This window comes from Sorex fumeus, unplaced genomic scaffold (genome assembly GCF_029834395.1).
Source record: "Sorex fumeus unplaced genomic scaffold, SorFum_2.1 ptg000061l, whole genome shotgun sequence".
Lineage (NCBI taxonomy): Eukaryota > Metazoa > Chordata > Mammalia > Eulipotyphla > Soricidae > Sorex > Sorex fumeus.
In genome coordinates, this window is record NW_026606118.1 from 3,085,081 (window position 1) to 3,112,391 (window position 27,311).

Sequence of the window (27,311 nt, forward strand, 5' to 3'; positions counted from 1 at the left end):
GGCATGTCGCCTTGTCTGCTTCCCGGGTACCCACCCAAGTCCTCAGACTCACTTCTCACGGGCTCTGGAGTGGGTCGCGGTGGAAGGCGTGCTGTGCCCTGATTCAGCGTTAGCAGACGCGGCACTGCCCAGCTAGCTGCCCCTTAGGACGGCTCACCATGCCGAGATGCCACATTTAATTTCACATGAAGGGGGCGCACCCACGCCTGTAGTGCTGGCCTGCTGGCCTCCCTGCGTTGCTGCCCCCTGTCCTCCCAGAAGCCTTCTCTGTGGCTGTTCCTTTCTTCCTTCTGGTCACTCCTCCTTTGTCAGTGCTCAGCCTTCGTGTGAAATCGGATGGGTGTTAGGAGCAAACTCTTCCTTCCGCTTGGCGCATCTCACCATTCCCGAGATCTTCTGACCCAGTCGTCATCTCCGTAACTCTGATGCGCAGCAGACACAGAAAGCCTTAGGAAGGTAAAGTAAAGTAAAAGTAAAGACCCTCCCGTTGATCGGCGATTTGCTCGAGCGGGCCCAGTAACGTCTCCATTGGAGACTTTGTTGTTACTGTGTCTGGCATATCGAATACTCTCGGTAGCTTGCCGGGCTCTCTGAGAGGGGTGGAGGAATCGAACTCGGGTCGGCCATGTTGGCCGCTTGTAAGGCGAACGCCCTACCCGCTGTGCTACTGGGCCCTTAGGAAGGTATTTTATGTAATTAGTATGTTTGCTAAGAGCCGTGTGATATTCATAAACTTAACGATCTTTGCCATGATGGCACCGAAACGAAACGAAGGTGTCAGAAAATCAGATTCTGATCAATGAAGCATATATTTCTATTTCCCCTCCCCTCTCACGCTGTAAAGTGACGGGGAGACATTAATCTCCGAAAGTCACGGTGCTGAAATATATCGCCAATAAATGATAGAATTATAAAAGTGGCATCTTTATTGCGTTTCCATTTTACAGAGCATTGTCACCTGGAATGTTGGCAGAGACGGTCCAATAAATCACCCCGGCCTGTTTACAGAGCCCCCCTGTGAGCAGGAGGGGTGGGGGGTATGCAGGGAACTGAGGGCTCCCCTTTCTTCGTGCCTTCATGTTTGTACTAATTGTTTGGAATAAAACAGGTCCTCGAGGGGAGGCTGGAGGTTTCCCCTTGCATCGAGCATACGCTGCCTTGTCTGGGTACCCGTGGTGGTCCTAGTGAAAATGTCCAATGCTTCCCCCCACTCCGCCCCAGATATTCCACTATCACTCTCTCCATCAAAAGCAAAGCCCGGGGCTGGAGAAATAGCTCGGAGTGTAGGGAGCTTGCCTGCATGCCGTGGACCCAGAGTCAGTCCTTGGCGCTGTGTATGGCTCCCCAAGGACCACCAAGTCTCACTCCCGAGCACCGAGCCAAGAACAAGCTCTGAGCACCACCCGTGAGGTCCAAACAGCCCAGAGACTCAAGGCTGGGGTTCAAAGAATTGTTAAGTGCCAGACACATAGGAAAGAGGTTTCACTTGTCAGTGCTTCTGAGTTAAGTTAGTTCTTTGTAGCCCTGGACGTGTGAAGTGACTCGGAAGGAGCCCCCGATGTGCAGATAAGTCCCCCCCCACGTAACCTGGGTGGTGACTTTGGAGTCAGCGTGTGTCACAGCAGAGAGCACAAATGAACCTCCAAGACCTTCCTGTGCCCGGGTCCAGCACACACCCTCGGGACTCTTGGCCTCCCCCACGCGACCCTCCTCAACTTCTTCCCTGGAAACACGGTCACTGCCCAGCTCCTTGACCTGAGACATGGGCTGCTTGCTCCCAGAGGCCCGCGTTTAAGGCATCTGCACGGTCAGGCCTCCAGGAGGGAACTGAGGCTCCACGGTGCTTTCCTTTCCCTCTCATTTCCTCCCTGGAACCAAGTACCAGGGGTGTCTCTGCCGCCCCATCCTGGGATGCCCATGGCCAGCCCTGCTGTCCTGGAGCAGGCCACAGGGCTGTTGGCGCGCAGCAGAGATTTCCATTCTGCGAGACACTATAACTGAATGAGGGGCTGGAGTGATAGCACAGCGGGTAGAGCATTTGCCTTGCACGCGACTGACCCGGGTTCGATTCCCAGCATTCCATATGGTCCCCTGAGCACTGCCAGGAGTGATTTCTGAGTGCAGAGCCAGGAGTAGCCCCTGAGCATCGCCAGGTGTGACCCCAAAAGCAAAAAATAAATAAATAAAAATAAAATCGAACCGAATGAAACGGACACGTGCTGTGGGGAATGTTTCTTTCACCCAGGCCCAAGCAAAACCCGTTGGAAAGGTTTCAGCTAGAGCTCCCCTGTGAGTCATTTCCTCTGCTTCCTCCCACAGGCCGGCCGCCCTACAACAGCTTCTACGTCTTCTGCAAAGGGCCCTGCCAGAGAGTGCAGCCCGGGAAGCTGAGGGTGCAGTGCGGGACCTGCCACCAGGCCACGCTCACCCTGGCCCAGGTAAGACGCGCGGCTTGGACCCGCTCTGCAGGGCAGAGCCCAGTGTCTCTCCCAAGGCGCCATGGTGGTTCCTGTCTGCCTGCGTCCGCCTCAAGGGGCCTGAGCTCTGGCAGACGGGAGCCTTATTGGGAGCTGCTGGAGGGGGGCAGTTGGGCAGTGTGTGGCCTACTAGCCTGGTACTGCTAGGGGCCATTGCTCTCCTCGGCCCAGCCAGCCTCGCTGCCCCTCCAGCCCACCTCCGCCCTGCTGTGCTCACACGCCTCATTCAAACTGGCACCGCGCTGGGGACCTGAGAGTCTCCGTCTCTTCAGAGTCTCTCAGGGGTGTTTGTTGCTGAGCACTGTTGGCTCAGCATGGGCGCCAGGATCCCTGGCATTTGGCTGTGTTGGGAGGGTCCCCTAACAGTTGCCGGGGGCTGTTCCGTTATCAGACTCGCTCTCTCTGCCCTGTGAGAATCTGGGGTCCAGTGACCTCGATGGACCAGAAGGGAGGATGGGGGAGAGGTGGGAGGGTTGTCAGTGGCAGTGTGGAGGAGGCCGACCTCAGCTCTGCTGGCTCAGCCTTTTGCCGGAGATGCTCGTCCCCAAGGCGACGTGACGGGGGCCTGAATGATAGAATAGCAGGTGGGCCACTAACCTCGTATGCCTCTGATGCGGGTTCAACCTCCCCCACCCCGCATACGCCCCCACCCTAGCCCGGCCATTGGTACCTGAATGAGTCCTGAGCATCTCCAGGTGTGAGCCAAAACTCAAAAGTCAATAAATCAAAATGCCGCCTGCTCACTTGGCCCCCGTAAACACACACGCAGTCGGCACATTAGCCAAGTTCTAGAGACCGCCTTGAACTGTCGACCTGCTTCCATATTCCAGACGGGAATGTTGGCTGAGAATACTGGGCCTGTTCATCTGCTCCAAGAGCAAAATCCAAAGCTTTGTCTTTCTTGGGACAAGGAGCCGACTAGTTAGCCCGCATTTACCCTTGACACGGGGTAACTTTCTATGGGAGATTTCAAGTTTATTTGCACCCGAAGAGAAATTCTTTCCCCTATGCTGAACCTTTGAGTAATGTGGAAAGTACATTTGGTGATGTTTTACTGATTGTTACCTGTTCCGGAATGTATTTCATCATTTCCAGACAGTTTGGGAATTTTCACTGGTGTTTTAAGAGCCAGAATGGAATGGCCGCCTGGTCCAGTTCCTAACCATCACGGTGCAGCCATGGAGCAGACAGCACTGGCCTGCGCTGGCAGTGATCATGGCCAGTTGGGTACTCTGGGGTGGTGTGGCACTTAGAGGTCACTTATGTGTCCAGCCATGTTTGTCTAAGGCAGAGCTCCTAGGAGCAAGTGTGCCTGAGCATTTGTGTCCACTGGCCTGTCAATGACGGTTGGAGGAATCATTTGGGATGGAAGACGTGTGCTGAAAGATAAAGGACCAAACATGATGGCCTCTCAGTATCTGCACTGTAAACCATAATTCCCAAAAGTAGAGAGGGAGTGTGGGGGAAATTGTCTGCCATGGAGGCAGGGGGAGGGGTTGGAAGGGAGGTGGGGAGGGATATTGGGAACATTGGTGGAGGGATGGATGTTAGATCATTGTATGACTGAAACTCAAGCATGAAAGTTTTGTAACTATATCTCATGGTGATTCAATAAAAAAAAGACAAAAGATTAAAAAAAAGTGATTGGTGGATCATGCCTGCCGGTCCCATATGCAGGGGTCCTTGGTGTTCTGTCACAGCTGTGGGCTTGGGGAGCTGGACAAGGACCTCGCTGACCCCAAGGGAGGGATTTGCATGTGGAGTTAACAGGTGTTCCTGTTCTGAACTGCACCAGGGTTCCAACAGACACAGTGTCCTGCGGCCAGGATGAGGACATGGGTCTCTTTGTGGCCAGGTACCCATCCTGGACAGAGCTGGCCTACCTGCACCTTGGTGGGACCTGCATAGATAACGGAAACCCAGAGATGAACCCAGCCACACCCGGGAGCTTTATCGACCCTGTGCCTTCCAGGGTCCTTGCTAGGAATGTCTCGATTTGTCAATGGTATGCTTGGGGATTTATTTCTAATTCTGGGCTCCATGTCAATTGGATGTCACGGCCACAAGCTGCTTCTGATTGTCATACATAACGCGCCACGGTGTTATGGCTTCAGTGTTTCTGATTCAATCTGATTCCCTCCATATGTGGCCCGGGAGGGCGGGCAGACACTTCTGTCCTGGCAAGGGGAAGCGACGTCTCAATTTTGGTTGACCTTGAGGGTGAGTTAGAAATCGGCTTGGACCCGAGGCTCTGCCCTTTCTCCGACTGAAATTATCTTTGTTCTTTCATGGTGCCCTTGACCGAGGTGTTCCCAAGAGTCTGTGGAAAAATGAGCTCACACAGTGGCAGAGGAGAGCGGCTGATTAGAAACCCTAGCATGTCTCACACTGCACCCGCCCCCCACACACTGTCCTCATCGGGGTGGGCATAAAGGCCACAGTCGGGGATGCAGTGGGGAGACGGTTTGTGTCCTACACGTATTTTTTCTGATTTTCCTGGAATCAAAGAATACATAATTTAATATCACCAATGCCATCACTGTTCCCTACATTCGTCTGATGATGACTCAGTCAGATCCTTATAACCCTTCATTTTTTTAAAAAAAGTTTTCTTTCAGGAAAGTTAGCAGAGAACAAAAGCGGATGAAACCTGCCCCTGTAGTTGTGGGCTCTGCACTGTTTCAGAAGCTGCTGCTACGGGGTCCTGTGTGTGGCTATTGGCTGGGTGCTGACACCCCCTGCCCCCAGGGCTGGTGCTCTGAGGGCCTTGGTCTGTGCTGATTCAGTGTGGCTCGGACACATTCTAGCTGGGACTTGGGGAAGGTGCTTAATGTCTTTCTGCCTCAGTTTCCTGGCTGCAAAATGGAAGTGAAATGTCGTTCAAGTTATTGTGTCGAAGTGATTTAACTGACAAAAAAAAGAAAAAGTACTGAACCAAGGGTCCAGCGTGTAATCACACCTGGGGAACTTTCCCTCTTCCTGTTTCTGCTTCTGGGGAGCTCTTCCCCCTAAAAGAGCATCAGGCAGCTGCTGAAACCCTCAACAGCTGGGCCTCCTGGAACGCCTCTGTCTCATGCACTCAGACTGTGGCTCCATCCTACGTGCGTCTTGGGCGTCCACATGTCTCTCTCTCCCTCTCGCTTCTCTCTCTCTTCTCTCTCTTTCTCTCTCTCTTTTTCTCTCTCCCTTTTCCCTCTCTTCTCTCTCCTTTCTCTCGCTCTCTCCTTCTCTCTCTCTCTCTCTCTCTCTCTCTCTCTCTCTCTCTCTCTCTCTCTCTCTCTCGCTCACTGTCTCTCACTCTTGCTCTCTCCTGTTCTCAGTTTCTTCCTGTGAAACTGAGTCAGGAGGCAACTCACCGCTGCAGCCAGGAACTCTGGGTACGTCACCCCTCCCCACAATCACCATAATTACTTTATCTCAAAAAGAACTTTATCTTTGCCACTCTAATGAGATACTCTGCCTCGGAATAACATTAAAGCTAAAAGGTTTCTGATGAGAAATGGTGCAATAAATAGAGGAAGATGTAAAATGCCTGGCATGATGGATTTTATTTAAAATTAGTTTATAGATTAGGGACAATTTATGGGAGGAAAGAAATATCGTCTAAATGTGTAATCATTCCTAAACTTAATATTTGTTACAGATTAATTGTTGGTCCAGTCTCCCCCTCTTCATCCCAACAGCTGCTCTCTCATGCCTGACTCACCCTGGGGTCTGCCTGAGCGTCCCTAGGACTAAGGGTGGGCTTCATCCTGCTCATTGATTTCATCCTTGGGCATTGCTGCAGTTTGGAGACCTTTATGGGAGGAGTCATCGCAAATTAGGTCTGTGTTTTTGTTTTGTTTTGCTTTTGTTTGGGGGTTCACTCCTGGCTCTGCGCTCAGGGATCACTCCTGGCAAAGCTCAGGGAACCCTAGGGGGTGACGGACTTTGGTCTCTGAGTCCCTGCTTGCTGGCAAGCGCCCACCCACTGTATCTGTCTGGCTCCAGTAGTTTTACATTTTAGAACTGATTCTGCTTAGACCCAGTTTATGTGCCGATGTTAGGCCAACAGGGAAACCAGTCTGTGTGTGCCTGGCGCCTGCGGCCGGACTGGAGGAACAAACACGGCAGATCTGGCTCTGGGGTCACTTCTGCCTCCTTGTCTGCCTTTAGTCCAGTGGGGAGAGTTCGCCGGCCTTGGGGGCTCATCCCCATGTCCTCTCCGCAGCCCCCATACCCCAAGAGTGCCACCCCAGGTGCCAGTCGCCTGGCAGGAAAACACGAGCACAGGGTCGAAGGCTCATCTTCTTTCTGACTTTCCAAACCAGTTCCTGGAACAGAGTCAGACTCTGGTGAAGGGCACACACATACACAAATAATAATGATTTAAAAAAAAAATTGAAGTGTAGCATTTTATATGAAAATGTTATTTATTCTTGCTAGTTTATATGGAGGTTGTATATGACTTACAATTCTAAATATGAAGTGGCCTTAAATTTAGTTGCTCTAAACCACTCCAGGGCATCAATGTCAGATGCAATGAGTGATTTAAAATTATAATAATTGTATTAAGTGTTTCTACAGTCTTTTCTCTAATGCTGTAGTTTCACTGATCCATTCCCAAGTTTCAGACCTATAGGTAATCTTCAACATCAGATGATCTCCAAAGGGCTCGCTCCCCTCTCTTTCTCTCTCTTTCTCTCTCACACCTTTATATACCCCAAAAGAGAAAAAAAAAATTATCTCCAATGACTACAACTTAATTTGATCTTTTTTTTTTTTACTTATTTTTACCAAATCTGTTCTCTTTTTTTTTTTACCAAACCTTCAAATTATGAGACTGACACTCTGCCTACTACACTAAGAAAGTGTTACCGCTGGAGCGATAGCATAGTGGTAGAGCGTTTGCCTTGCACACAGCCAGCCTGGCCGAGCTGGTTTCTATTCTTCTGCCCCTCTCGGAGAGCACGGCAAGCTACTGAGAGTGTCTCACCTGCACGGCAAAGCCTGGCAAACTTGCCAAAACACAGTAACAAGAAGTTCTCAAGAATGGAGACGTTACTGGGCCCGTTTGAGCAAATCGATGAACAACGGGAGGACAGTTGGACAGTGTTCTCTTACCAAAAACACATCATAATGAATATCATTCTGGAACATTGTTTGAGAATTTATTTTTATATTCCAATTGCATTCTCCATTAGAATAGTTTTTAAAATATTCAGTGTGGTCTGAGGGCCTGGCTCAGTGTTAGAACACACACCTCCCATGGGTGAGGCTCTGGCTTCAATCCTGGCACTTAAAAAATAAATAATATACTTGATGACGTTTAATTAGTATATATTAATAAATATTACTTTGGAGCCAGAGGGATAGAAGATAAGAATCTTGGCTTGAATGTGGTCAATCCAGATTTGATCCCTGGAACCATAGATGACCCCCCCCCGCCCCCCCCCCCCCCCCCCCCGCCCAATACCAACAGGGCTTGGTCTTGAGCACAGAACTAAAAATAGCCCCTCAGTACTCCTGGGTGTAGCCCAACCCCACAACCAACAACAACCAGTAAAAAGAAAGAACAGAAATGTTCATTTTGTTGAAAAACTTAGAACCCTAGGTGAACCTAGGTTAATTCATCTTCTTATAAAAGTGTTTTCATATTATCCATACTTATTGTTGGGATTGGGAGTCCCCTGGCCCTGGGAGGTGCGGAGAGACCAAACAGACACAATTCCTGCAGGAGTACAAACGGGGTTTATTTAGACCAGCATGCTGGGGCTCCACAGCATACCCCAGAGTGGGCAGTGGCTGAGAGCCCCGAGCTTCTTCGAAGAGGGTCTTATATGGGCCTTCACCGGCCGTTACAACAGAGCCCGCGCATTCCATAGCCTATAGATTCAGAAGTCAGCAGTTACATACATCGATTGTTATCATAAGCAAGGTTATGGTGGGGACATTAAACCTTGGGTAATCTCCTCCAGCCACTGCATCCTGGGTCATCCATCACCCAAGACATTTTCAGGGTTCTCATCACCCAAGACATCTGCAGGATTCTTTATAGGAACAATGCATTCCAGGGACAGTGAATACGCCTGAACCCTGTCACTCTTGGTTTCCCAAGGAGTTACGTCCTGTTCTGCTCACATTCACAAGAAGTTACATCCTGTTGCAAAGCAGCCCAGCAGTTTTACAGAAAGCAATATTGCAAGTTAGCTGAAGCAAGCAAAAACTTAATGCTCTAATATGGATTCTTTCACTTATATCCTTATGAATATAGTTAAAAGATAAGCATTTCATGTGGGAATTCTTGTTTATTGGTTTATTTCTTCCATTTATTTGTTATTTCTTGATTATTTGGAACTTTTGTATTTTACCATCAGTTTCTTATTCAAATTTTCAGATTTATCAAAACACGTTTTCTTTTAACCAGTTATAAGGTTTATATAACATTGTAAAAAACTAAGCACGCAGAAGGTTGTGTGTTCGCGGGCTCTCTGGACGGCTCTATCTCACCGCCCATGTTCGGTGCCCTAGAGCTGCTGTGTGTGGCTTGGATCGGACAGCTTTTGGCCAAGGGCAGACGAAGAAAGAGAAGAGGGACAGGCTGGTTGGTCTTAGTAGCAGTTTATTACAAGGAAGTTTATCCCACAGAAGAAATTTATTTATGGAGGGCCTAGGCTCTCTCAAGCACACGTTCTCCTTGCTAGTCTCTCCGTGGTCCATCTTGCAGCCCTGCTCTCTCTCTCTCCAGCTCCCTAGAGTCTGGGCTGACACTCCACCCAGTCAGGTAGCCAAATCAACATAAGAAAGCCCTTCCTAAGGGCCCTCCTAAAAGGTATTCTAAAGCCCTTCCTGACTGCCCCAGGCAAAATATCTCCTTAAGCTGTTTTCCTCAGTCCAATAAACTATCAACCATCAACTATTCCTGAGGCTACGAAGGAAGGACAGAACAGTGTTACCCTACATAACATCTTATAGAATATTGAATCGGACTGTTATAATGGGAGGGTTGTTTATTTTGTTTGGGGATCACGCCCAGCCCTGCTCAGGAGGTACTCCTGGCTCTGCACTCAGGGATCTCTTCTGGTGGGTTCAGGGGGCCATATAGTGATAAGACCTGGTCAGCCACATGTGAGGCCAGCGCCCTCCTCACTGTACGACCTTTCAGCCCCTATGGCGGTGTTAAATAGAGGAGTTGGGCTGGCCAGCTCCGTCTTCCCCAGAGCTTTTGAAGCATTAAGTATATTTATCCCCAGCTTTTCCCTGCTGTAACTAGAAGGCGTCGGACTAATTAAGCCCTGGCTTTGCTCTGGCATCTGTCTCCCAATTATTGGCGCTGACTCCGGGAACCCTTGCTGAGCTCCGGGAGGCTGTAGATGGGAGCAGCTGGAGCAGAAGACGGGCAGCAAGAATGATGGCCTGGGGTGTGTGTGCCTGTACTGAGGACTCTCAGGGAGTCGGAGAAAGGGCAGGGCCCCCCTGCGGAGAGACACCCCACATCCTGTGTGGGAGGGATCTCTGGCAACTAGCCTTTTAGGTCACAACTCAACCTTTCCTAGTGGGAAATGTTTGTTACTGAACAAGGGCAGATGATTATATTTTTTAAAACGAAGGCCTAGATGAGTAGCAAATGTCTTTAACAATCATTCGAAAAACTAAGACACCAGTATGATCTCACGGTTTAAAAATATTGCTTCCGTTTTTGCGATATTATACTCACAGGATTAAGGGGGAAAAAAACCGACAGGCATAAAGTTGCCCATTGAAATAAAATGCTGCACATGCCTATAAATTGTTTATGAAATACATTAAATATTCTATGCAAATGTCAAATTATTTATGGAATAATAGAATGTTATTCCCCTGAGCTGCAAGCTACTTGACCCAGCAGCTAGAAACAATGTTCTGTTATTTCAATTAGAAAAAATTCGAACATTGAGAGCCTTTGGCATAATCCTTAATATTTCAGAACTCAGATCCTCTCTGGTCAACTCTCCTCAGCCGGAGAGGCTTCAGCGTCAGTCACAGCTAATCACTGCCACTTTAACTCTCTGGAGGAGGAGGAGGAGATGCTTTCATGTTTGGGGGCTCTGTCTAAGTAACTGGCATTTAAAAAACAATAACTTTTTCGGGGCTGGAGCGATAGCACAGCAGGTAGGGCGTTTGCCTTGCACGCGGCCGACCCAGGTTCAATTCCCAGCATCCCATATGGTCCCCTGAGCACTGCCAGGAGTAACTCCTGAGTGTAGAGCCAGGAGTAACCCCTGTGCATCGCCGGGTGTGACCCAAAAAGCAATAAAATAAAAATAAAAAAATATTCTTTTTTAAAAAATAACTTTTTCTTGTACAATTCTACTAGTGTCTCTGTATATCTTGGATATTAATCCCTTATAAAATGGGTATTGGGTAAATATCCTTTCCCATTCTTTGGGCTTTTCCTTTATTTTGGCCATTCTTTCTTTTAAAGTGCAGAAGCTTCTTAGTTTGATGTAGTCCCATTTGTTTATGTTTGCTTCCAGTTGCATGGTCAGTGCTGTTTCATCCTTAAAGATGCTTTTAGCTTCAATGTCGTGGAGAGTTCTGCCTACATTTTTCCTCTATGTACCTTATGGATTCATGTCTGATATTGAGCTCTTTTTTGAGCTGACTTTTGTGCCTGGCATTAGACAGAGATCAGAGTTCATTTTTTTGCATGCAGGTAGCGATCCAGTTTTCCCAGCACCACTTGTTGAAGAGGCTTTCCTTGTTCCAGTTCACATTTCTTGCTCCCTTGTAAAAGATTAAGTGGTCATATATTTGGGGGTCTGTGACAGAATATTCAACTCTCTCCCATTGGTCTGCAGGTCTGTTTCTAGCCCAGTACCATGTTGTCTTAATCACTACTGCTTTGTAGTACAGTTTGAAGTTGGGGAGTGTGATGCCACCCATCTTCTTTTTCCCAAGGATTGCTTTAGCTATTCGTGGGGGTTTATTGTTCCATATGAATTTCAGGAGTGTTTTGTCTATTTCTTTGAAAAATGTCCTGGGTATCCTGATAGGGACTGCATTGAATTTGTATAGTGCTTTGGGCAGTATTGCCATTTTGATAATGAACAGAAGTTTCCTCAAAAAAGAAATACAAAGAGCCAAAAAGCCCATAAAAAAAAAACCGCTCCACATCACTAGCTATCAGGGAGATGCAAATCAAAACAACAGTGAGATATCATCTCACACCACAGAGACTGGCACACAATCAAAAGAACAAAAGCAAACAGTGCTGGCCTGGATGTGGGGGGAAAAGGGATACTCTTTCACTGTTGGTGGGAATGCCCACTAGTCCAGCCTTTCTGGAAAACAATATGGACAGTCCTTCAGAAACTAGAAATTCAGCTTCCATATGACCCTGCAATACCACTTCTCAGAATATATCCCGAGGTCGCAAAAAAGCACAGTAGAAATGACATCTGTACCTATACGTTCATTGCAGCACTGTTCACAATAGCCAAAATCTGGAAACAACCCAAGCGCCCTAGAACAGAGGACTGGTTAAAGAAACTTTGGTACATCTACACAATGGAATACTATGAAGCTGTCAGGAGAGATGAAGTCATGAACTTTGCTTATAAATGGATAGACATGGAGAGTATCATGCTAAGAATAATGAGTCAGAAGGAGAGGGACAGACATAGAAGGACTGCACTCATTCGTGGAGTATAAAACAACATAACATGAGGCTGACACCTAAGGATAGTAAGTAGATACATGGGTAGATTGCTCCATAGCTGGAAGCCTGCCTCATGAGCAAAGGGGAAAAGGCAGCTGGAATAGAGAAGGGATCACTAAGAAAATGATGGCTGGAGGAATCGGTCAGGATGGGAGATGCGTGCAGAAAGTAGATAAAGGACCAAACATGATAAACTCTCAGTGTCTGTATTGCAAACCATAATGCTCAAAAGTAGAGAGAGATTATGGGGAATAATGTCTGCCATGGAGGCAGGGGGAAGGTGGGAAAGGGGAGTTATATTGGGGATATTGGTGGTGGGGAATGTGCACTGGTGGAGGGATGGGTGTTTGATCATTGTGCAATTGTAACCCAAACATGAAAGCTTGTAACTATCTCACGGTGATTCAATAAAATTAAAAAAACCAACAAACAATGACTTGCAAAAGCTCTTTGAAGGAGAGTGAGAGAATGGAGCAATCTTACAGATTCCAGTTCCAGGCCTTCTCCCTGCCCCCCCCCATCCCAGAATCAGGACACCCCTTCAGACATGGCTCCCATTCTATGTTGTGTGGCAAATAGTGGACCCCCTTCTGCCACAAGGACCACCCAAGGTCCTCTCAGAACTGTGAACGGAAAGGTGGGAACCTGATCTTCTGAAAATGCGTATGCTCGGGTCTAAAGATTGAGCCCCTGGGGCTGGAGAGATAGCACAGCCGGTAGGGCATTTGCCTTGCACGCGGCTGACCCGGGTTTGATTCCCAGCGTCCCATATGGTCCCCTGAGCACCGCCAGGAGTAACTCCTGAGTGCAGAGCCAGGAGTAACCCCTGTGCATAGCCAGGTGTGACTCAAAAAGCAAAAAATAATAATAATAATAAAGTTTAAAAAAAATAAAGATTGAGCCCCCTACTTCCAAAAGACATTCTTCTACTCTGTGTGCATAATTACACATACATCATTGTATGCTATGGGATGCAGTGAATGTCAGCACAGAGATAACTAGACAGAGAGAGAATATACATTATAAGGAACTGTAAATCAGGAATGTTGATCAGAGAACATAGTCTTCTTTACATAGGCATAATGGTTTCATGCTAGGACGCAGCGACACACATCATCATTCCCAACAGCGTGGCATTTGCTGCTGAAATTGCCGGAGATGGGACATTCCCCTAACCAGAGCATGCACAGAAGGACATAGTCTTAAGTACCACTAGGTGGCCCATGCCTTTGCACTGGCCAGAGGTGGGGCAGTCCGGGGTTGCAACTGCACGCCGGGCTTGCCTTTAGAAAAAAGGAACGATATTACCAATAACCCTTAGCCTCTTTATAGGTTTTCCTTCTGTCCTATTGTTTATAACAGGGTCTGACAGCCATTGATGATTCCAAAGGAAACTGGGAGAGCTGGTGCAGGAAGGTGAGCGGGATAACTAGAATGGGTTGACACAAATCTGACCTGCCCTCTGGGTTTGTCCCCAGTCTCCTTTCCTCTCAAAAGCAGAGCACTGGCAACAGAGACTATGATGGAGAGCAGGTGGTCAGCAGGGGATGTAAAAGCAGAATAACTTTACCATTTCTCTCATGCAGTTGTTAGTTTGATCAGTGGGTCTGAATTAGGGTGGCATCACCTGTTTTTATTGTCTGTCACACTGAAGACAGCCTCAAACCTGTGGTGAAATGTTGTTGTTTCAGTGGTTGTTTGTACTTGTAAACATCACTCCCTGGTTTTCTGCAGGGTGGAAGGGATGCATTCTCCACTTGGCCACTTAGAAGCTCTATCAACAGTTGTTGAAAGAAAAGACAGATCTTTAGAGCCGTGGGTTAATTTATTTGTTCTTTGCTTAAGAAGTAAATGGCCCTGAAGCACCACTTGGGGAAAAGATGGGTAGAATTCGGTTCCTCTCCCTTACCCCATAATGGAATGGACCCTTGGCTGCTGTTTTATAAAGAATCAGCATAATACCTAGCACCTTGCCAAAATATGAGGGCAGAAGAAGCCCACTGAAAAACCATACTAGAAAAATTAGGCAAGAATGTAAAGATCAGGATTGGAGCACTTGTTTGTTTGCTTGGTTTTAATCACCATGAGACACACAGTTACAAAGTTGTTCGTGATTGGGTTTGAGTCAAGCAATATTCCAACACCCACCCCTTCACCACTGCACATTTCCCACTACCAGTTCCTCAATTTCCCTCCTTTATCTCATGATAACCTTCCAGAGAGGGGAGGGAAAGGGGGGTGCTTGGTGCCTGCCATAGAGCCGGGCTTGGGGGGGGGCATGTTTTTGAGTTATTTCACAGAAACTTTGCCACCTGGGCTTGTCTCTTTCCATCTGGGAGCCTCAGTTTCACTTGATCACTTCATCACTTGACTTCCCGTTAATCATCTATTTGCTCAAGCGGGCACCAGTAACGTCTCCATTTGTCCCTGTTACATGCTAGTGTAGCCCAATGGCGTCTGTTCACTCTAGGAACACAAAGAGCCTCAAACCGATCATTCATGATCTTGATGAAGAAGTCTGACCATCTGGTAGGTGGGTGGCCACGCAGTCTTTTGACATCCCATGGAATCCAGTCAGTAATGACTCTAGTCCAGCGGTCGTCTCTAAATCTCATTACGTGACCAGCCCATCTGATTTTCGACACCTTGGCAAATGAGACAGCGTCCCTGATCCTTGATCGTCGACGGATGTCAGAACTCCGGATTCTTTCTCTCATTTGAGTGAAACGTGATATTCCAAGCATAGCTCTTTCTATTCTTCTTTGGGAGACCTGAATGGCGTTCTCATCTTGTTTGCGTAGGGCCTAGGTCTCTGAGGCATATGTTAATGCAGGAAGAACAGTGGAATCAAAGAGATGTGCCCGGAGCCGGAGTTTCTTCGTCCTCTTAGCTATTTCTTCGACGCTCTTGAAGGCGTTCCAAGCCGCTCTCTTCCTCCTGCGCAGCTCGGGTGCCAGGTCATTTGTCATGTTGACCTCTCGACCTAGGTACACATAGCTGTTGCATTCGGAGATGGTCGTTCCATTGAGAGCGAATGGGGCGTCAGGAACGAGGCTGTTTCTCATAAACATTGTCTTCGTAAGATTCAGCTGTAGTCCGACCTTTCCTCAGTTTACCTGCATAAATGTACCATTGAAGTGAGATGGTGCATTTATGCAGAGACGAAGTGAGAGTTTCTAAATGACTTTATTTGGTCCCTTGGTAAGAAATAAATGAAGGAGAATTAAATCCGGTAACACAGGCTTAGATTTTTCTGCAAGCGCCGTCCAAAGTCAGGTTCTCTTCCTGGAACCAAGGCACGTGAGCCTTGTTCTGCACCTCTTCTTACACGGAGGCACACGTGCACGTCTGAGAGTGAGCAGGAGTCATAGGAACAGGGCAGAGGGTGAGACATCAACATTCCCTGTGGTGAAAGGGACGGAGAATGCTGGTGTGATTCAACTAGGAGTGCTCAGCTGCAAGTTCAAGTGTGGGTGCCTCTGGTGGCCGAGAACCACTGCCCTAGCGGGAATGGGCCACAGGCTAGTTGGTAAATCAGTGACAATTCACATCTCTCAGCATCAGTTATATAGAAATCATGAAGGGTGAGGTTGAACATCATCATTACAATAAACGGATGTAAAGTCCCTCCTTCAGCGGAAGTTCTTCTCTGAGCTTAACTCAAGAATGAAATCTCATCTGGGGGTTCATTAGTGTAGACTACTAAGAGATCTTCTCAAGGGCGGGATTCCATCTAGGGTGTGTGGCTTTCTCCTTCCTTTGCTAAAAATCCATTTAAACAATCATATTAAATTTACTTCTTGCTAATATTTCTAGTCATTTCGTATCAACACAGTAAGCTTAAAGGTTGGCTCTTCCTGGGGACATCTCTTTATATGTTTAGACCAAAGTCCTCAGTCCTAACCCCAATGGGGTCATTATTCAGTTACTTCTTTTTGGGTCATGACAAGGTTTATTCCATGACTGTGTTGTTAACTTACTATACTTCTTATAGCCCTTAGCCTATCCCTTTTCGAAGCCAGGTTAGCTTACAGCTTGTTCTGGGTCCATCCAGCTCTCTCGCCAGGACCCTTCTTTTGGGGGTGCTAGGAACTAAGGACAACTGAGACTTAAGTCACGTAAATATGACCGTTGCCCAGGAGTAAATATTTTTTGGAGTCAGTGAACTCACATGTTATAAAAGCATAGCCTTACCTGTCTCCCTGCATCTAAACAGAAAGGGCATTGCTCTAAAGTCAACTATGCAAGGGACATAAAGGAAAGAGAAAAGCAGTGTAACAGGGGAGGAAGAGAAACAGGATTAGGAGTGCCTGATGAATTGGGGGTGCTTTGGGAGCACTGTGATGTGTGTAACTCAGTAAGCCTGATCTCCCCGGGTAGGAGCAAGGACAAACCAATGTTATCCCTCACTCAGCGAATTCCAGAGAGCCGAGTTTCTGCCCGTGTAGAGTCACCCTGAATTCCCCTTCTGTCTGCTGATCTTTGGCTGTACCCTGGGAATCTCATTAATTGGGAAAACCATCCGAGTCGCACACCCTGACCTGCTGCCCAGGAAAATGACCTGCAATTACCAGGCTCACACGTGGCCACCACTTCCAGCTGGCAGCGTCGCCCCATGGACAAATGAGCTTCTTCCCCACAGAGCCCAAGAGACAACTAGAAACCCTTCTCCTTCTCCTCCCTTCAGCACAGGGTGTCCTACTTAGAGTAGTCTGGAGACAGGGTCAGTGTGAACAAATAGAAGATGATCTGCAAGTCACATCCTGTGGCTGTGAAGGTGTGAATAGAATACTAGTAAACAGACATGGGAAAATGAGCCATGTGCTACGAAATACACTTGACCCCAAACAGCTCAGGCAGTTCCCTGGGGGGGGGGGGGGGGTATACCAGCTTCCAGCTTCCGTTCCCTTCCCAGATCCCTGAAGCAGGAACAATCCCTTTTCATCTTTGTGAGTCAGAGGTGTTTGATGCCCAGGAGGTGTCTGGGAGCTGCAGGTGAGGTAGTACGGCTGGCTGAATCAGTAGCCTCATGGTCACTGCATGTTCTGACCTTCCAGCCTCATGAGCGATGCAGATGCTGTCCTCACCCCACCCAAACCCCCCTCTCCACACCTCTTGCTCGTCTTTGATGATAACTCGCTGTCCTTTGACTTCCATAGATCACTTTCCACTAGCACGAGTCCTGGCTGCGCACATCAGCTGTTTTACGTTGCAGAGCTCTGACTGACAGTGTGACTGACTCGCAGCCCATGCCCACCCATCATTTCAACTGTGCTCTTGGAGAACTGAGCACAGAACCAAGCAGGGTGCCTTGTGAGCGCTGAAGCCCTCAGGATCCACTCTGAGTTCTTCCTTTCGCTCCTAAACCTTGACCTTTCAATGAGGAGAAAGGTTGAAAGCCCCTCCTTGCGTCCGTCCAAGGGATTCACTTTTTTCTGAGCTGCTTCACACTTGCTAAGGGTGTGGTCAAGAGCATGAAAGAAATCATCACTCTTAGAAGAAGGACATCTCCGGAACCAGGACTGATAGCCCATTTGGACTGGGCAGTCACCTGGAGAGAGGCCTGTGCTGATCTCCAGTGTTATCGGAGAAGCCCGCTAGGGAAAAGCAAGAGGAGGTGTTGGCCCATTCCCATGGGGATGTATCTGTGGAGGAGTTCAAAGGTATGATTAACAATCCTAGCTCAGAGAAGGCAGGTGCATGGCCACTGCCTACAGCTGACAAGACAGGTTTGTTAATGATGGGCACAGAAACATCTCATCTCTGAGTCAAGTGGGGCTCTCTGGACATCTGGTTGCTTTTACAGATGATATTTCTGTATCTTTCACCAGAGATGATGCCACAGCCGCCTTTAATTGGGAGGTTTGATCAGGGCCAAACAGGTGGCCTCAAGTGTCAGAGTCAGTTCAGCAAGTGTCCGGGCCAGCTCGTGGAAACTGCCCATCTGACGGCAAACTCGCTCTTTGCTCCTCTGAGGCCTGAAGTTTGTGGGGACACCCTCAGGGAACAGTGGTGTTGGGGAGAGGGTTGATAGGGCAGGATTCTTCTCTCTCCATCAGGACCCTTCGCTGTCATATAAGCGCTAAGGGAAGGAATGTGGAAAGTTCTAACTTGGCTGTTTTTTCACTGTGGGTATATCTGAGCCTTGGTTGCTGGCAGATGTGGTAAGCAGAGTTAGTCTTCCTGGGTCGTGCCCAGTGTGATTAGAGCTGGGAGCCTTTCAGCCTCACCCAGCTCTGGGATAGTGGGTCCCCTCCAGGGGCTGCACCTCCTACAGTGCCTGCTTTGTGCTTCGTCCTCTGCCCAGGCTTCCTCTTGTGGGGGTCTTCTCGGGGGCCCTGAAAGTGTTTCTTGGAAACAGTTGAAATGGCATAAGTGAAGCTCTTCCTCATTTCTAAGAGGAATGAATAATTGATTACTTGTATATTCGATAAACTGTGGGATCACGAGATGAGACCACACAAGTATATCTATCTAGTATCTGGAACTTCTCAAGTCTGATTCAGAGCCCAATTTTGTTTCCACACCAACTCCAAAGGGACAGATCACTCTCTGACTCATTTCCCTGAAGCCCTTTTGCCGCCATCTAAGGTAAAGGAGATATCCCAGTGCATTGGGGTATGGATTCAACACAACCTTCATCCACGGGATGATCTTCCCCCCTGCATGTCCAACAGATCAGTTTTCATACACAGACAGTGTTGGTGCACCCCAAACACTTTATAATGAGCTGCGCAGTGACTGTAGACTCCAGACTTCCTGTTACATTTTGTTATGAGTCAAAAACTACCCAATAATAATATAGCGTCTTTTAAAAAATTACAACTGGTATTTAGATTCTAACTTTTGCATGGAATCAGCAGTTCCTGATCGTCAGTAGCTTTTGTTTCATGTGCTGTCATGAAGGTCACCGCCATCCTTTTCCATGGTACCCACTGAGGCTGCAGCATTGTCATAGCTTGAGAAGCTTGCTCAGATCAAGGTGGCTTGATCTGGAGGACGACCACCTAAATGTGGCAAGCCAGCGAGCCCTGTCACTGTGGATGCCTGGGAACACCCTGGGAGGCCTGCAGAAAATAATGAGAGATTAGCCAAAGAAGAAATCTGGCCGGGTGGCTCTAACTCGCACCCACTGGTTTGAAAAAATAAAGAAAGAAAAAGTCTAGAACTCTCCCAGTGGCTCTCATGCATTGCCTTCTCTCATAGCGGAGAACTCTGTATCATTAGTAGGTGTGTTCATTATTTTTCACACCACCTGCTTTACAGAGTCCCAATGCATTTAAAATATCTTAAGTGAACAGTGCCGCTGTCTTCTTTTTCTTCTTATATTTTCTTTGATCTGTAGTTTGGAGACTTCCTCTTTGTGAAGGGCAAGGCTGCCACTGACACAGCCTTTGCGGAATGCCAAGTGATAGGTATTCCTGCTGTCTGTTAAATTCCATCTCATGAAATCTAGATAATAAGAGCTGCAAATTAGCTGAAAGGTGGGCCCTTGGTGCCATTTAGACTGAGCTGTTACTCACGGGCTGGGCTGGACACTAAAAAGATCTTCAAGCCACAGACAGTGACGCCCAGACTGCACTGAGGTTTGATGCTCGGACTCAAGTCTCCTGCATTGTGTTTGCTTAAGGGATACAAATTAATTTAAGAAGGATTTAAATTGCTTCAGATTTGGCTTGATGTAATTTTAACTGATAATTTATACTACTTTAGTTTTCATATTTAGCATGAATTCCTGTTTCTTTCATTAAGGATTATTTTGAACTTGAAGGCAAATAGGCAGCAGAGTGACTTGGTACAAATATTACTTTCCACATTTAATTCTGGCCTATCATGGCTAGAAAAATATCACAAATTTACCTGTTATAGCTTGAAATGTAGGTGGCTATTTGCTTTCAGATGGCGATGAAATGTATTGAACTAACTTAGGAAATTTAGAAAAAGTAAATCCATAAAATTGGAAAATGTGCTGGGGTATATAGTTTAGGTGAAATGTATGCTAAATAATATCACAAATCTGGGGAATGTCCATTTAGAAGTTCTGAAAAAAAAAGAACCAATTACAGATTTCATGATAATATCAACTATGCCTTATTAGTTGAGGCCTTAGGAAGGTCTGTCAGAACTGAAAACCAAGGTTGGACAGTAGCATTTTTCTTTTTTTATTACAGTTTATGTGTAAGAGTTTTGAAACAAATGCCACATTTAGGAGACAAAAATTGGTACTGTTAAGAGAATGAGGAAAATTGACTTTGCTTTAGGATTCACAAAGATCTTTAAAGCCCTTCTTTAAAACAATCCCCATTCAGGGTTGGGCTGTGGCTAGAGTGGTGGAACGTCCTCGTAACAGGTGCCAGACCCCGCGTTCTCTCCTTAGCGTCACATGACCTCTTTCTACCAGCGCTGCCAAGTATGACTCCACAACTCTAAAAATAATAATTCCCATTGTACTCCACATACGCAAATTTCTGAAGCACTAAATTCAAGTTCATGTGAAATGCACATCTTTAAATCATTGGGGTTTCCAAAAGGAGAGAGAGAACAAAAGGGAATGCCTTGCCACAGAGGCAGGGTGAGATTGGGGTGTGAGGGAATGAGGGGGGTGGGAGGAATTCTGGGATCAGTGGTGGTAGAGAACGGGCACTGGTGGAGGGATGGGTACTCGATCGTTGTATAACTGAAACCCAAGCATGAAAGTTTGTAAGTCTACAACTGTACCTCATGGTGTTTCACTAATAAAAATTTTTTAAAAAATCATTGGGGTTTCAAGGTGGATGGAAAATTTGGAATATAAGGGTAAGCTCGAAGAGGAACATTTTAGAAGAGATGGCAAAAGATAACAGTATGGCCTTATGTGGCAGCTTTTGGCTACAAGTTTTTGGCAAATGTTCCTGTTGCATAGGAAGTTCATCTTTGTTGAATGTTTGGAAGATAAGAACATGGCTTGGTTGCCTGTCTACCTTCCCTAAGTTTGTCTTAAACTGTGCTGTCCTGTATTTGGCAGCCACTAACAACTGCACGCAACCCTTGAATGTTTAAAAGGCCCTCCCGTTGATCATCGATTTGCTCGAGCGGGCCCAGTAACGTCTCCATTGGAGACTTTGTTGTTACTGTGTTTGGCATATCGAATACGTCACGGGTAGCTTGCCAGGCTCTGCCGTGTGGGCAAGATACTCTCGGTAGCTTGCCGGGCTCTCCGAGAGGGGCAGAGGAATCGAACTCGGGTCGGCCATGTCGACTATGTGCAAGGCAAACGCCCTACCGCTGTGCTACCGCTCCAGCCTTGAATGTTTAGTTGATTTAAATTATACGGTTCCTCTTCCACAGTAGCCTCATTTTAAGGACTCGGTGGGCACATGTGACCAGTGACTGCTCCTAAACGCACTTTCCAGTAAAAACATGGAACATGTCTACTTTCACAACATTCTATGGGCAGCTCTAGTTTAGGGGACTTTGCTTGAGTGGAGAAGACGGTTGTATTTGGAATTTTAAATTTCAAGGTGTGTTTTTATGAAACTAAGACAAAGAACATTACGAGAGAAGAGAGTACAGTGGTTACTTGCAGGCATACTGGAGTATGGTAGGGCCCAGAGAAATCCTTCTCAAGTGATTGAAACCTTAAGAAATCTTAATGGCCAAGGAGTGAGTGGGGCATGCTTGGGTTCTAGCCAGCAGGGACAGACCCAGGTGCCTGAGTCACAGGTCCCTGTTTCGTTGCCTTGTTGAATTCTTTTAGAACTGAGTGCTTTGGGTTAAGGACAAGTTTGAGCTAGGAAGCTTTGGCTTTAGTGACAGAGAAGCATCAACTCTCCCAACTCACACTGAGGCAGGAAGAGAAACTGTTTTATAGAGACCAGTTTCCTAGACTGCCATCAGCCAGGATTCAGAGGCATCACCTTGAGCTCCACATCCCCAGCCCCAGTGATTTCTTGAGTCTGGAGGACGCCTGGAGGGAGACAACCTGGCCAGCCTGAGCTGCTCTGCGTGTGGGTTATTTGACCTTAGGAACTGTGTCTCTGGTCACTGAACTGTGGTCCAGCTCTGGGGAAGACCCAAAGCCATTCCTGCCTCCTTCACATCGTCTAGCTTCTTTCTCTCCTCATTTGCTCTCATCTGCCTTGTCGTGCGTTAGGCTCCTCAGTTTGAGAAACACAGCGCCCCCTTCTCCAAGGCACAGGGCTGCTGAGCAGAAAATCGCATCTGTGTGGCCATGTGAGTGCGAAGTGCAGCTTTGTCAAGGAAATGGCAAGCAAGCGTGTGCTCTCCCAGAGAGGAGGCATGTATGAAAACCCTGTTTATAATCATTTTTTTCAAACCGGTTGAAAAGTGCCCATAATAGCTCATCGGAGGTGTTATAAAAGCTGGCAGAAACTACCCCGTCCTCGCAGACTTTAGAAGTAGAGACGTTGTTTTCACAAGACCTTATTTTATTTGAATGTCACAGGGCATCACACTTCTCCAATCGTGAATTAAACCTCTTTTGAATTTGAATGTCAATGACTGGAGTCAGAGTCAGTTCCCAGCTCTTACTGAGATTCACCAGGATGGCAGCAGGGATGTTGCCTGTGGTTTGATAAGAGGTCATAGCACTTCTGCTCTGAGGGTGCCTCAAAGGCTTGGGAAGAGAAAGAGAGAGAGAGAGAGAGAGAGAGAGAGAGAGAGAGAGAGAGAGAGAGAGAGAGAAAGTTGGCACTACCAAACTTTGGTAGTACCAGCATTGGCACTACCATCCCCCGGTGAACCAGGCAACAGTCATCTGGACCAGGACAGATCGTAGCCAGTAGGGGGCTCTTCCTGTTTGCTCACTTACCAGATAGAGCTTGTGCTGCCTGCCGGTGTGTCCCAGTCTGAGTCACTGGCCGTATGGACCAGTTTCAGTTAAAGACGGTGAGTTCCAGGGCAGACAGCTTCGTGCCTTCTTCTTGAAAAGGCAGCTGTCGGCCAAACAAGTTTGGAAATCTCTGAATTCGAGAGGAAGACAGGGAGATACAGAGACCTGTGGACCACACATTTCAATCATCCGATCGCTGCACCGTGCCAGTAAGTCTGAAACTTACGTCACAAAGTAGCCCCGTGGATGGGGACACCTGGGGGCTCCAGGGGGTGAACAGGCTACGGGGGAGCAGCCCCCCTGCCCTGGCCCAGCCTATCATGATGGAGCAATGGCCCGAGTCTTGCAGGTGAGGGAGGTGTGGGAAGAGCTTTCTAGAAGGAGCACCTCAGTAAAGGCCTGGACAATGATGCATGTGACGTTAAAGATGCAGCAGGATCAAGGGCTGTGAAGAATAGGAGCCAAGAGAGGGGTCTGGGTGGCTGCGGGCTGTAGCGGTGTGCTAGCAGTGACAAGGGTGAGAAAGGCGTGGGAAAAACAGATTAATGGCAGCCGTCCTGCACCGAGAAGCTGGTGCATTGGGGGTGCATGCTCATTGGACACGATCTGAGACATTCTGACCTTCATTGTGGAGTGTGGTCCCAGGCATCCCAACTGCATCTGCCTCGTACCCAGGTGAAGCTGCCAGGTAAGCCTCTGGGCGCGCAGCTGTAGTTGCTCCTTTGACCACCCCAAAGTGCACTCTTGGAAGTTTTATTTTATTTATTTATTTTTAATTAGTGAAACACCATGAGGTACAGTTATAGACTTACAGATTTTTGTGCTTGGGTTTCAGTTATACAATGACCGAATACCCATCCCTCCACCAGTGCCCATCCTCCACCACCATGGGTCCCAGCATCCCTCCCACCCCCTTTAAATGGGCATTCCTGTGAAGAAGAGAAATCTCGGACTCTGCTTGCAGATCCTCGCAAGCCTGTATGAGCCTCCGCCTGCCCGCCAATCTCAGCCTCAGCATGGGTGCCAGAGGCCCTCTGTGACCCTCTCTGTCTCCTGCCGGTAGCCCTTGTGGGAACCGGCTGCCCTGCAGACGCGGAGGCGTGGACTCACGCCAGGGCCCAGAGCCTCACCCAGCCACAGCGCCCTGCACTCACGTTCTCAACGTCTGGAACCCAGCGCATCTCGTCAGGTTTGCTGGCATTCCCACTGTAAATACAGATGGGCTGATGATTTCAAGTGGAATGTTTCAACCCCAGGCAACATCTGTGCTGGATGACTGCCGCTTTGTGTGTTTGCAACAACCAGACAGGAAAAGGCTTTGCTGCGAGAGGAGAGCAGCGTCAGGCCAGCTCCTGTCAGCACTGCAGGTGGGTGGGGGTGAGAGGCACCATCCTGTGCCAGTCCCCATGTCAGGGTCCGGGACCCTGCGGGGGCGGAGGGGGGGGCGAGGCTGCTGTGGCCTTCCGCCTCTCAGCCAGCCCAGGGCTCCGCTTCTGTCTTTTGTAATAATACAGGCAGAGACCTCTCCGCCTCTGGGTTATTTGCTGAAACCTGGGGACCTTCTTTTTTAACAAATTTTAAATTTTTATTTATTTTTTTAGGACATTACAAAGCTGTTCATGATTGGGTTTCAATCGTTCAGTGTTCCAATACTCATCCCTCCACCAGTGTACATTTCCCAGCACCAGTGTCCCTAAGTTCCCTCCCATCACTCCCAACCCCCACCCCCTGCCTGCCTCTATGACAGGTGCTCTCTCTCTCTTTCTCTCTCAGTTTCTCTGTTTGTCTCTCTCTCTTTTTCTCTTTTTTTGTTTCTCTCTCTCTCTCTCTCTCTCTCTCTCTCTCTCTCTCTCTCCTTTTGGGCATTGTGGTTTGCACTATTGATACTGAAACATTATGAAGAATATCCCTTACTGGGGATGGAGTGATAGCACAGCAGGTAGGTCATTTGCCTTGCACACGGCCAACTCGGGTTCGATTCCTAGCATCCCATATGGTCCCCTGAGCACCGCCAGGAGTAATTCCTGAGTGCATGAGCCAGGAGTAACCCCTGTGCATCGCTGGGTGTGACCCAAGAAGAAAAAATAAAATCCCTTACCTACTTTTAACCCTCAGATCTTGGGGACCTTCTTGAGCTTCTTCTCTCCCCTTGAGAATGCTTGTGCCAAGCTGGATTAGTTGTTTATCTTGCCTGACTCTGAAACTCTCTTTCCTGGCAGGGGTTGCTCGGAGGCTGCCGAATAATGCTGAAATAAATTAAAATGCACATTGCAGAGTTTCTCAGGACCCCTTCCTGGTCCCTGCGTCTCCCTTTCTCCTCCTCCCCCTTGCCATGTTTCTCCTGCTTTTATTGTTATTTTTAAAGTTTTGGGTCACAGTTGGCAATGTTCAGGGGTTATTTCTGGATTTGCATTCCTTAATTACTCCTGGAAGAGTTTGGGGGACCACATGGGGTGCCGGGGATTGAAGCCAGGTAGGAACGCAGAGGGCTAGCGCCCCACGCTGTGCTCTCTCCAGCCCCTGCTTCTGCTCTTGAGACAAGCCTGACTGCCTCGTCTCTAGGTGACCTTCTCAGAAATTCTGTTCTGATATTTGGTACATTCAGTACCTGAGTCCTAGTTATCTGTGGGATGGAACATCAGTTGCACTAAATAAATATTCTCACAGATGGGAAGGAAGTTAGTTCAGTGTGACCAACCCATTGTTGATGTCCAAAATGGGTCCTGATTCTTCTGCCCAGAAATTGCAGAAGAATCTGCCCAGCGCTGCTTATCGGGATTAATGATCAGCTAAGATTGCACCAAGCTGTCCCCTGCCCCTTATCTTTCGGATGGAGCAGGAGTGTCTTTGGACCTGGCCCCTTTGCCCTCTGGGTCCTGTGCTATTGGCATCCAGTCCTGTGTGCATTTACTCTTCTCTTTGTCTTGGCATCTCAGATTCTCTTTAAGGTTGATTTGAACAACCATATAATTCAAGTGTAATCATCTGGTCTGTGACTGCCAGGATCTGCTTGCCGGGGGTTGGATAAGGAACCTGGATTCACATTCAGTAACTTCACAGTTGACAAGGAAGACAGCCAGAGTTGGTCTCTGCTTTGTGCAACTCTTAACTCAGATGAATACACCCTTGGACTAAAGAGTAATAGAGTATAAAATCAACTTCCCATGAAGTCTGTCTTGAATAGTGCTTTACGCTTCACGGAGCAGGGAAAGATGCCTTAAAAGGTCACCAGGTTCCTGAGTTATCTTAAAAACTCTCCACTAGCCTCTGCTTACATCACAGTGTGACTCTGTGTCTGAAATGGCCCGAATTATTAGCCCAGTGGTTAGCCTTAGTTTGGCTTCCAGTGCCTGCAGTTGTTTTGGAATTTGGAAGGACACAGTGACTTTCTGCTTATAAGATCCATTGGTAAAACACAACAGATTTGAAAAGGATGTGTTTCTTACAAATGGGAGTAGTTGTGTGTGAAATGAACAAGAACAAGAAAGTGAACTCCTGACTCGAGGTGAAAAATAAGAAACACACCTTGAGCAGGGATGTGCAATTGATTAGAAGTCCAGTGGGAAGAGGAAGCTGAGGTAGGCTGGCCAAGAGACTAGAGGCAACCTGCCGATCTGAGAAACGGAGTCCTGTCCAGACCACGTGCTTCTTCTTTTTATTTATTTATTTACTTACTTATTTTTAATTTTTATTAGTGAAACACCATGAGGTACAGCTGTAGACTTACAAATTTTTGTGCTTGGGTTTCAGTTATACAATGATCGAATACCCATCCCTCTAAGCGAAATGTGTCACGTGCTTTTTCTTATGGGAAGAGTTATTGAGACCCCACAGTTAAGGGGGCTAGAAAGAGGAAAAATGCAGGTTAACCAAAACAGAACATTGAATCTATGGATTCAGTGGAGAACAAAGTTCGATATCTCTGTGCACTCAAGTCCAGAGGCAAGATGCTCTGAGTATGTATCACGTGGATAGAGGGGTGGACAGAGATGTGCCATTCAGGGAACACTTAGTTATTATGTGTGTGTTGTTTCTGCATGCCGAGTGACTGAGACAAGAGCATAAGGCAGAGACAGAGCTGTACCAGCTAGTGCAGCATAAAAGTTTTCCATATGTGTCTGAGTGTGATACTGGAGTATCACACTGGAGCGATAGCACAGCGGTAGGGCGTTTGCCTTGCACACAGCCAACATGGCCGACCCGAGTTCGATTCCTCCGCCCCTCTCAGAGAGCCCGGCAAGCTACCGAGAGTATCTCGCCCGCACGGCAGAGCCTGGCAAGCTCCCCGTGACGTATTCGATATGCCAGACACAGTAACAACAAA

General features: G+C 47.7%; 1 protein-coding gene across 1 annotated transcript in view; it reads left to right on the forward strand.

Annotated features, from left to right (window-relative positions):
- Positions 1-27,311, forward strand: part of PRKN (parkin RBR E3 ubiquitin protein ligase) — a 1,106,313-nt gene that overhangs the window by 428,357 nt on the left and 650,645 nt on the right. The window contains exon 4 of the mRNA XM_056126437.1: positions 2,320-2,438. Within this exon, the coding sequence (XP_055982412.1) occupies positions 2,320-2,438 (119 nt within the window). The remainder of the gene's footprint in view (positions 1-2,319; positions 2,439-27,311) is intronic.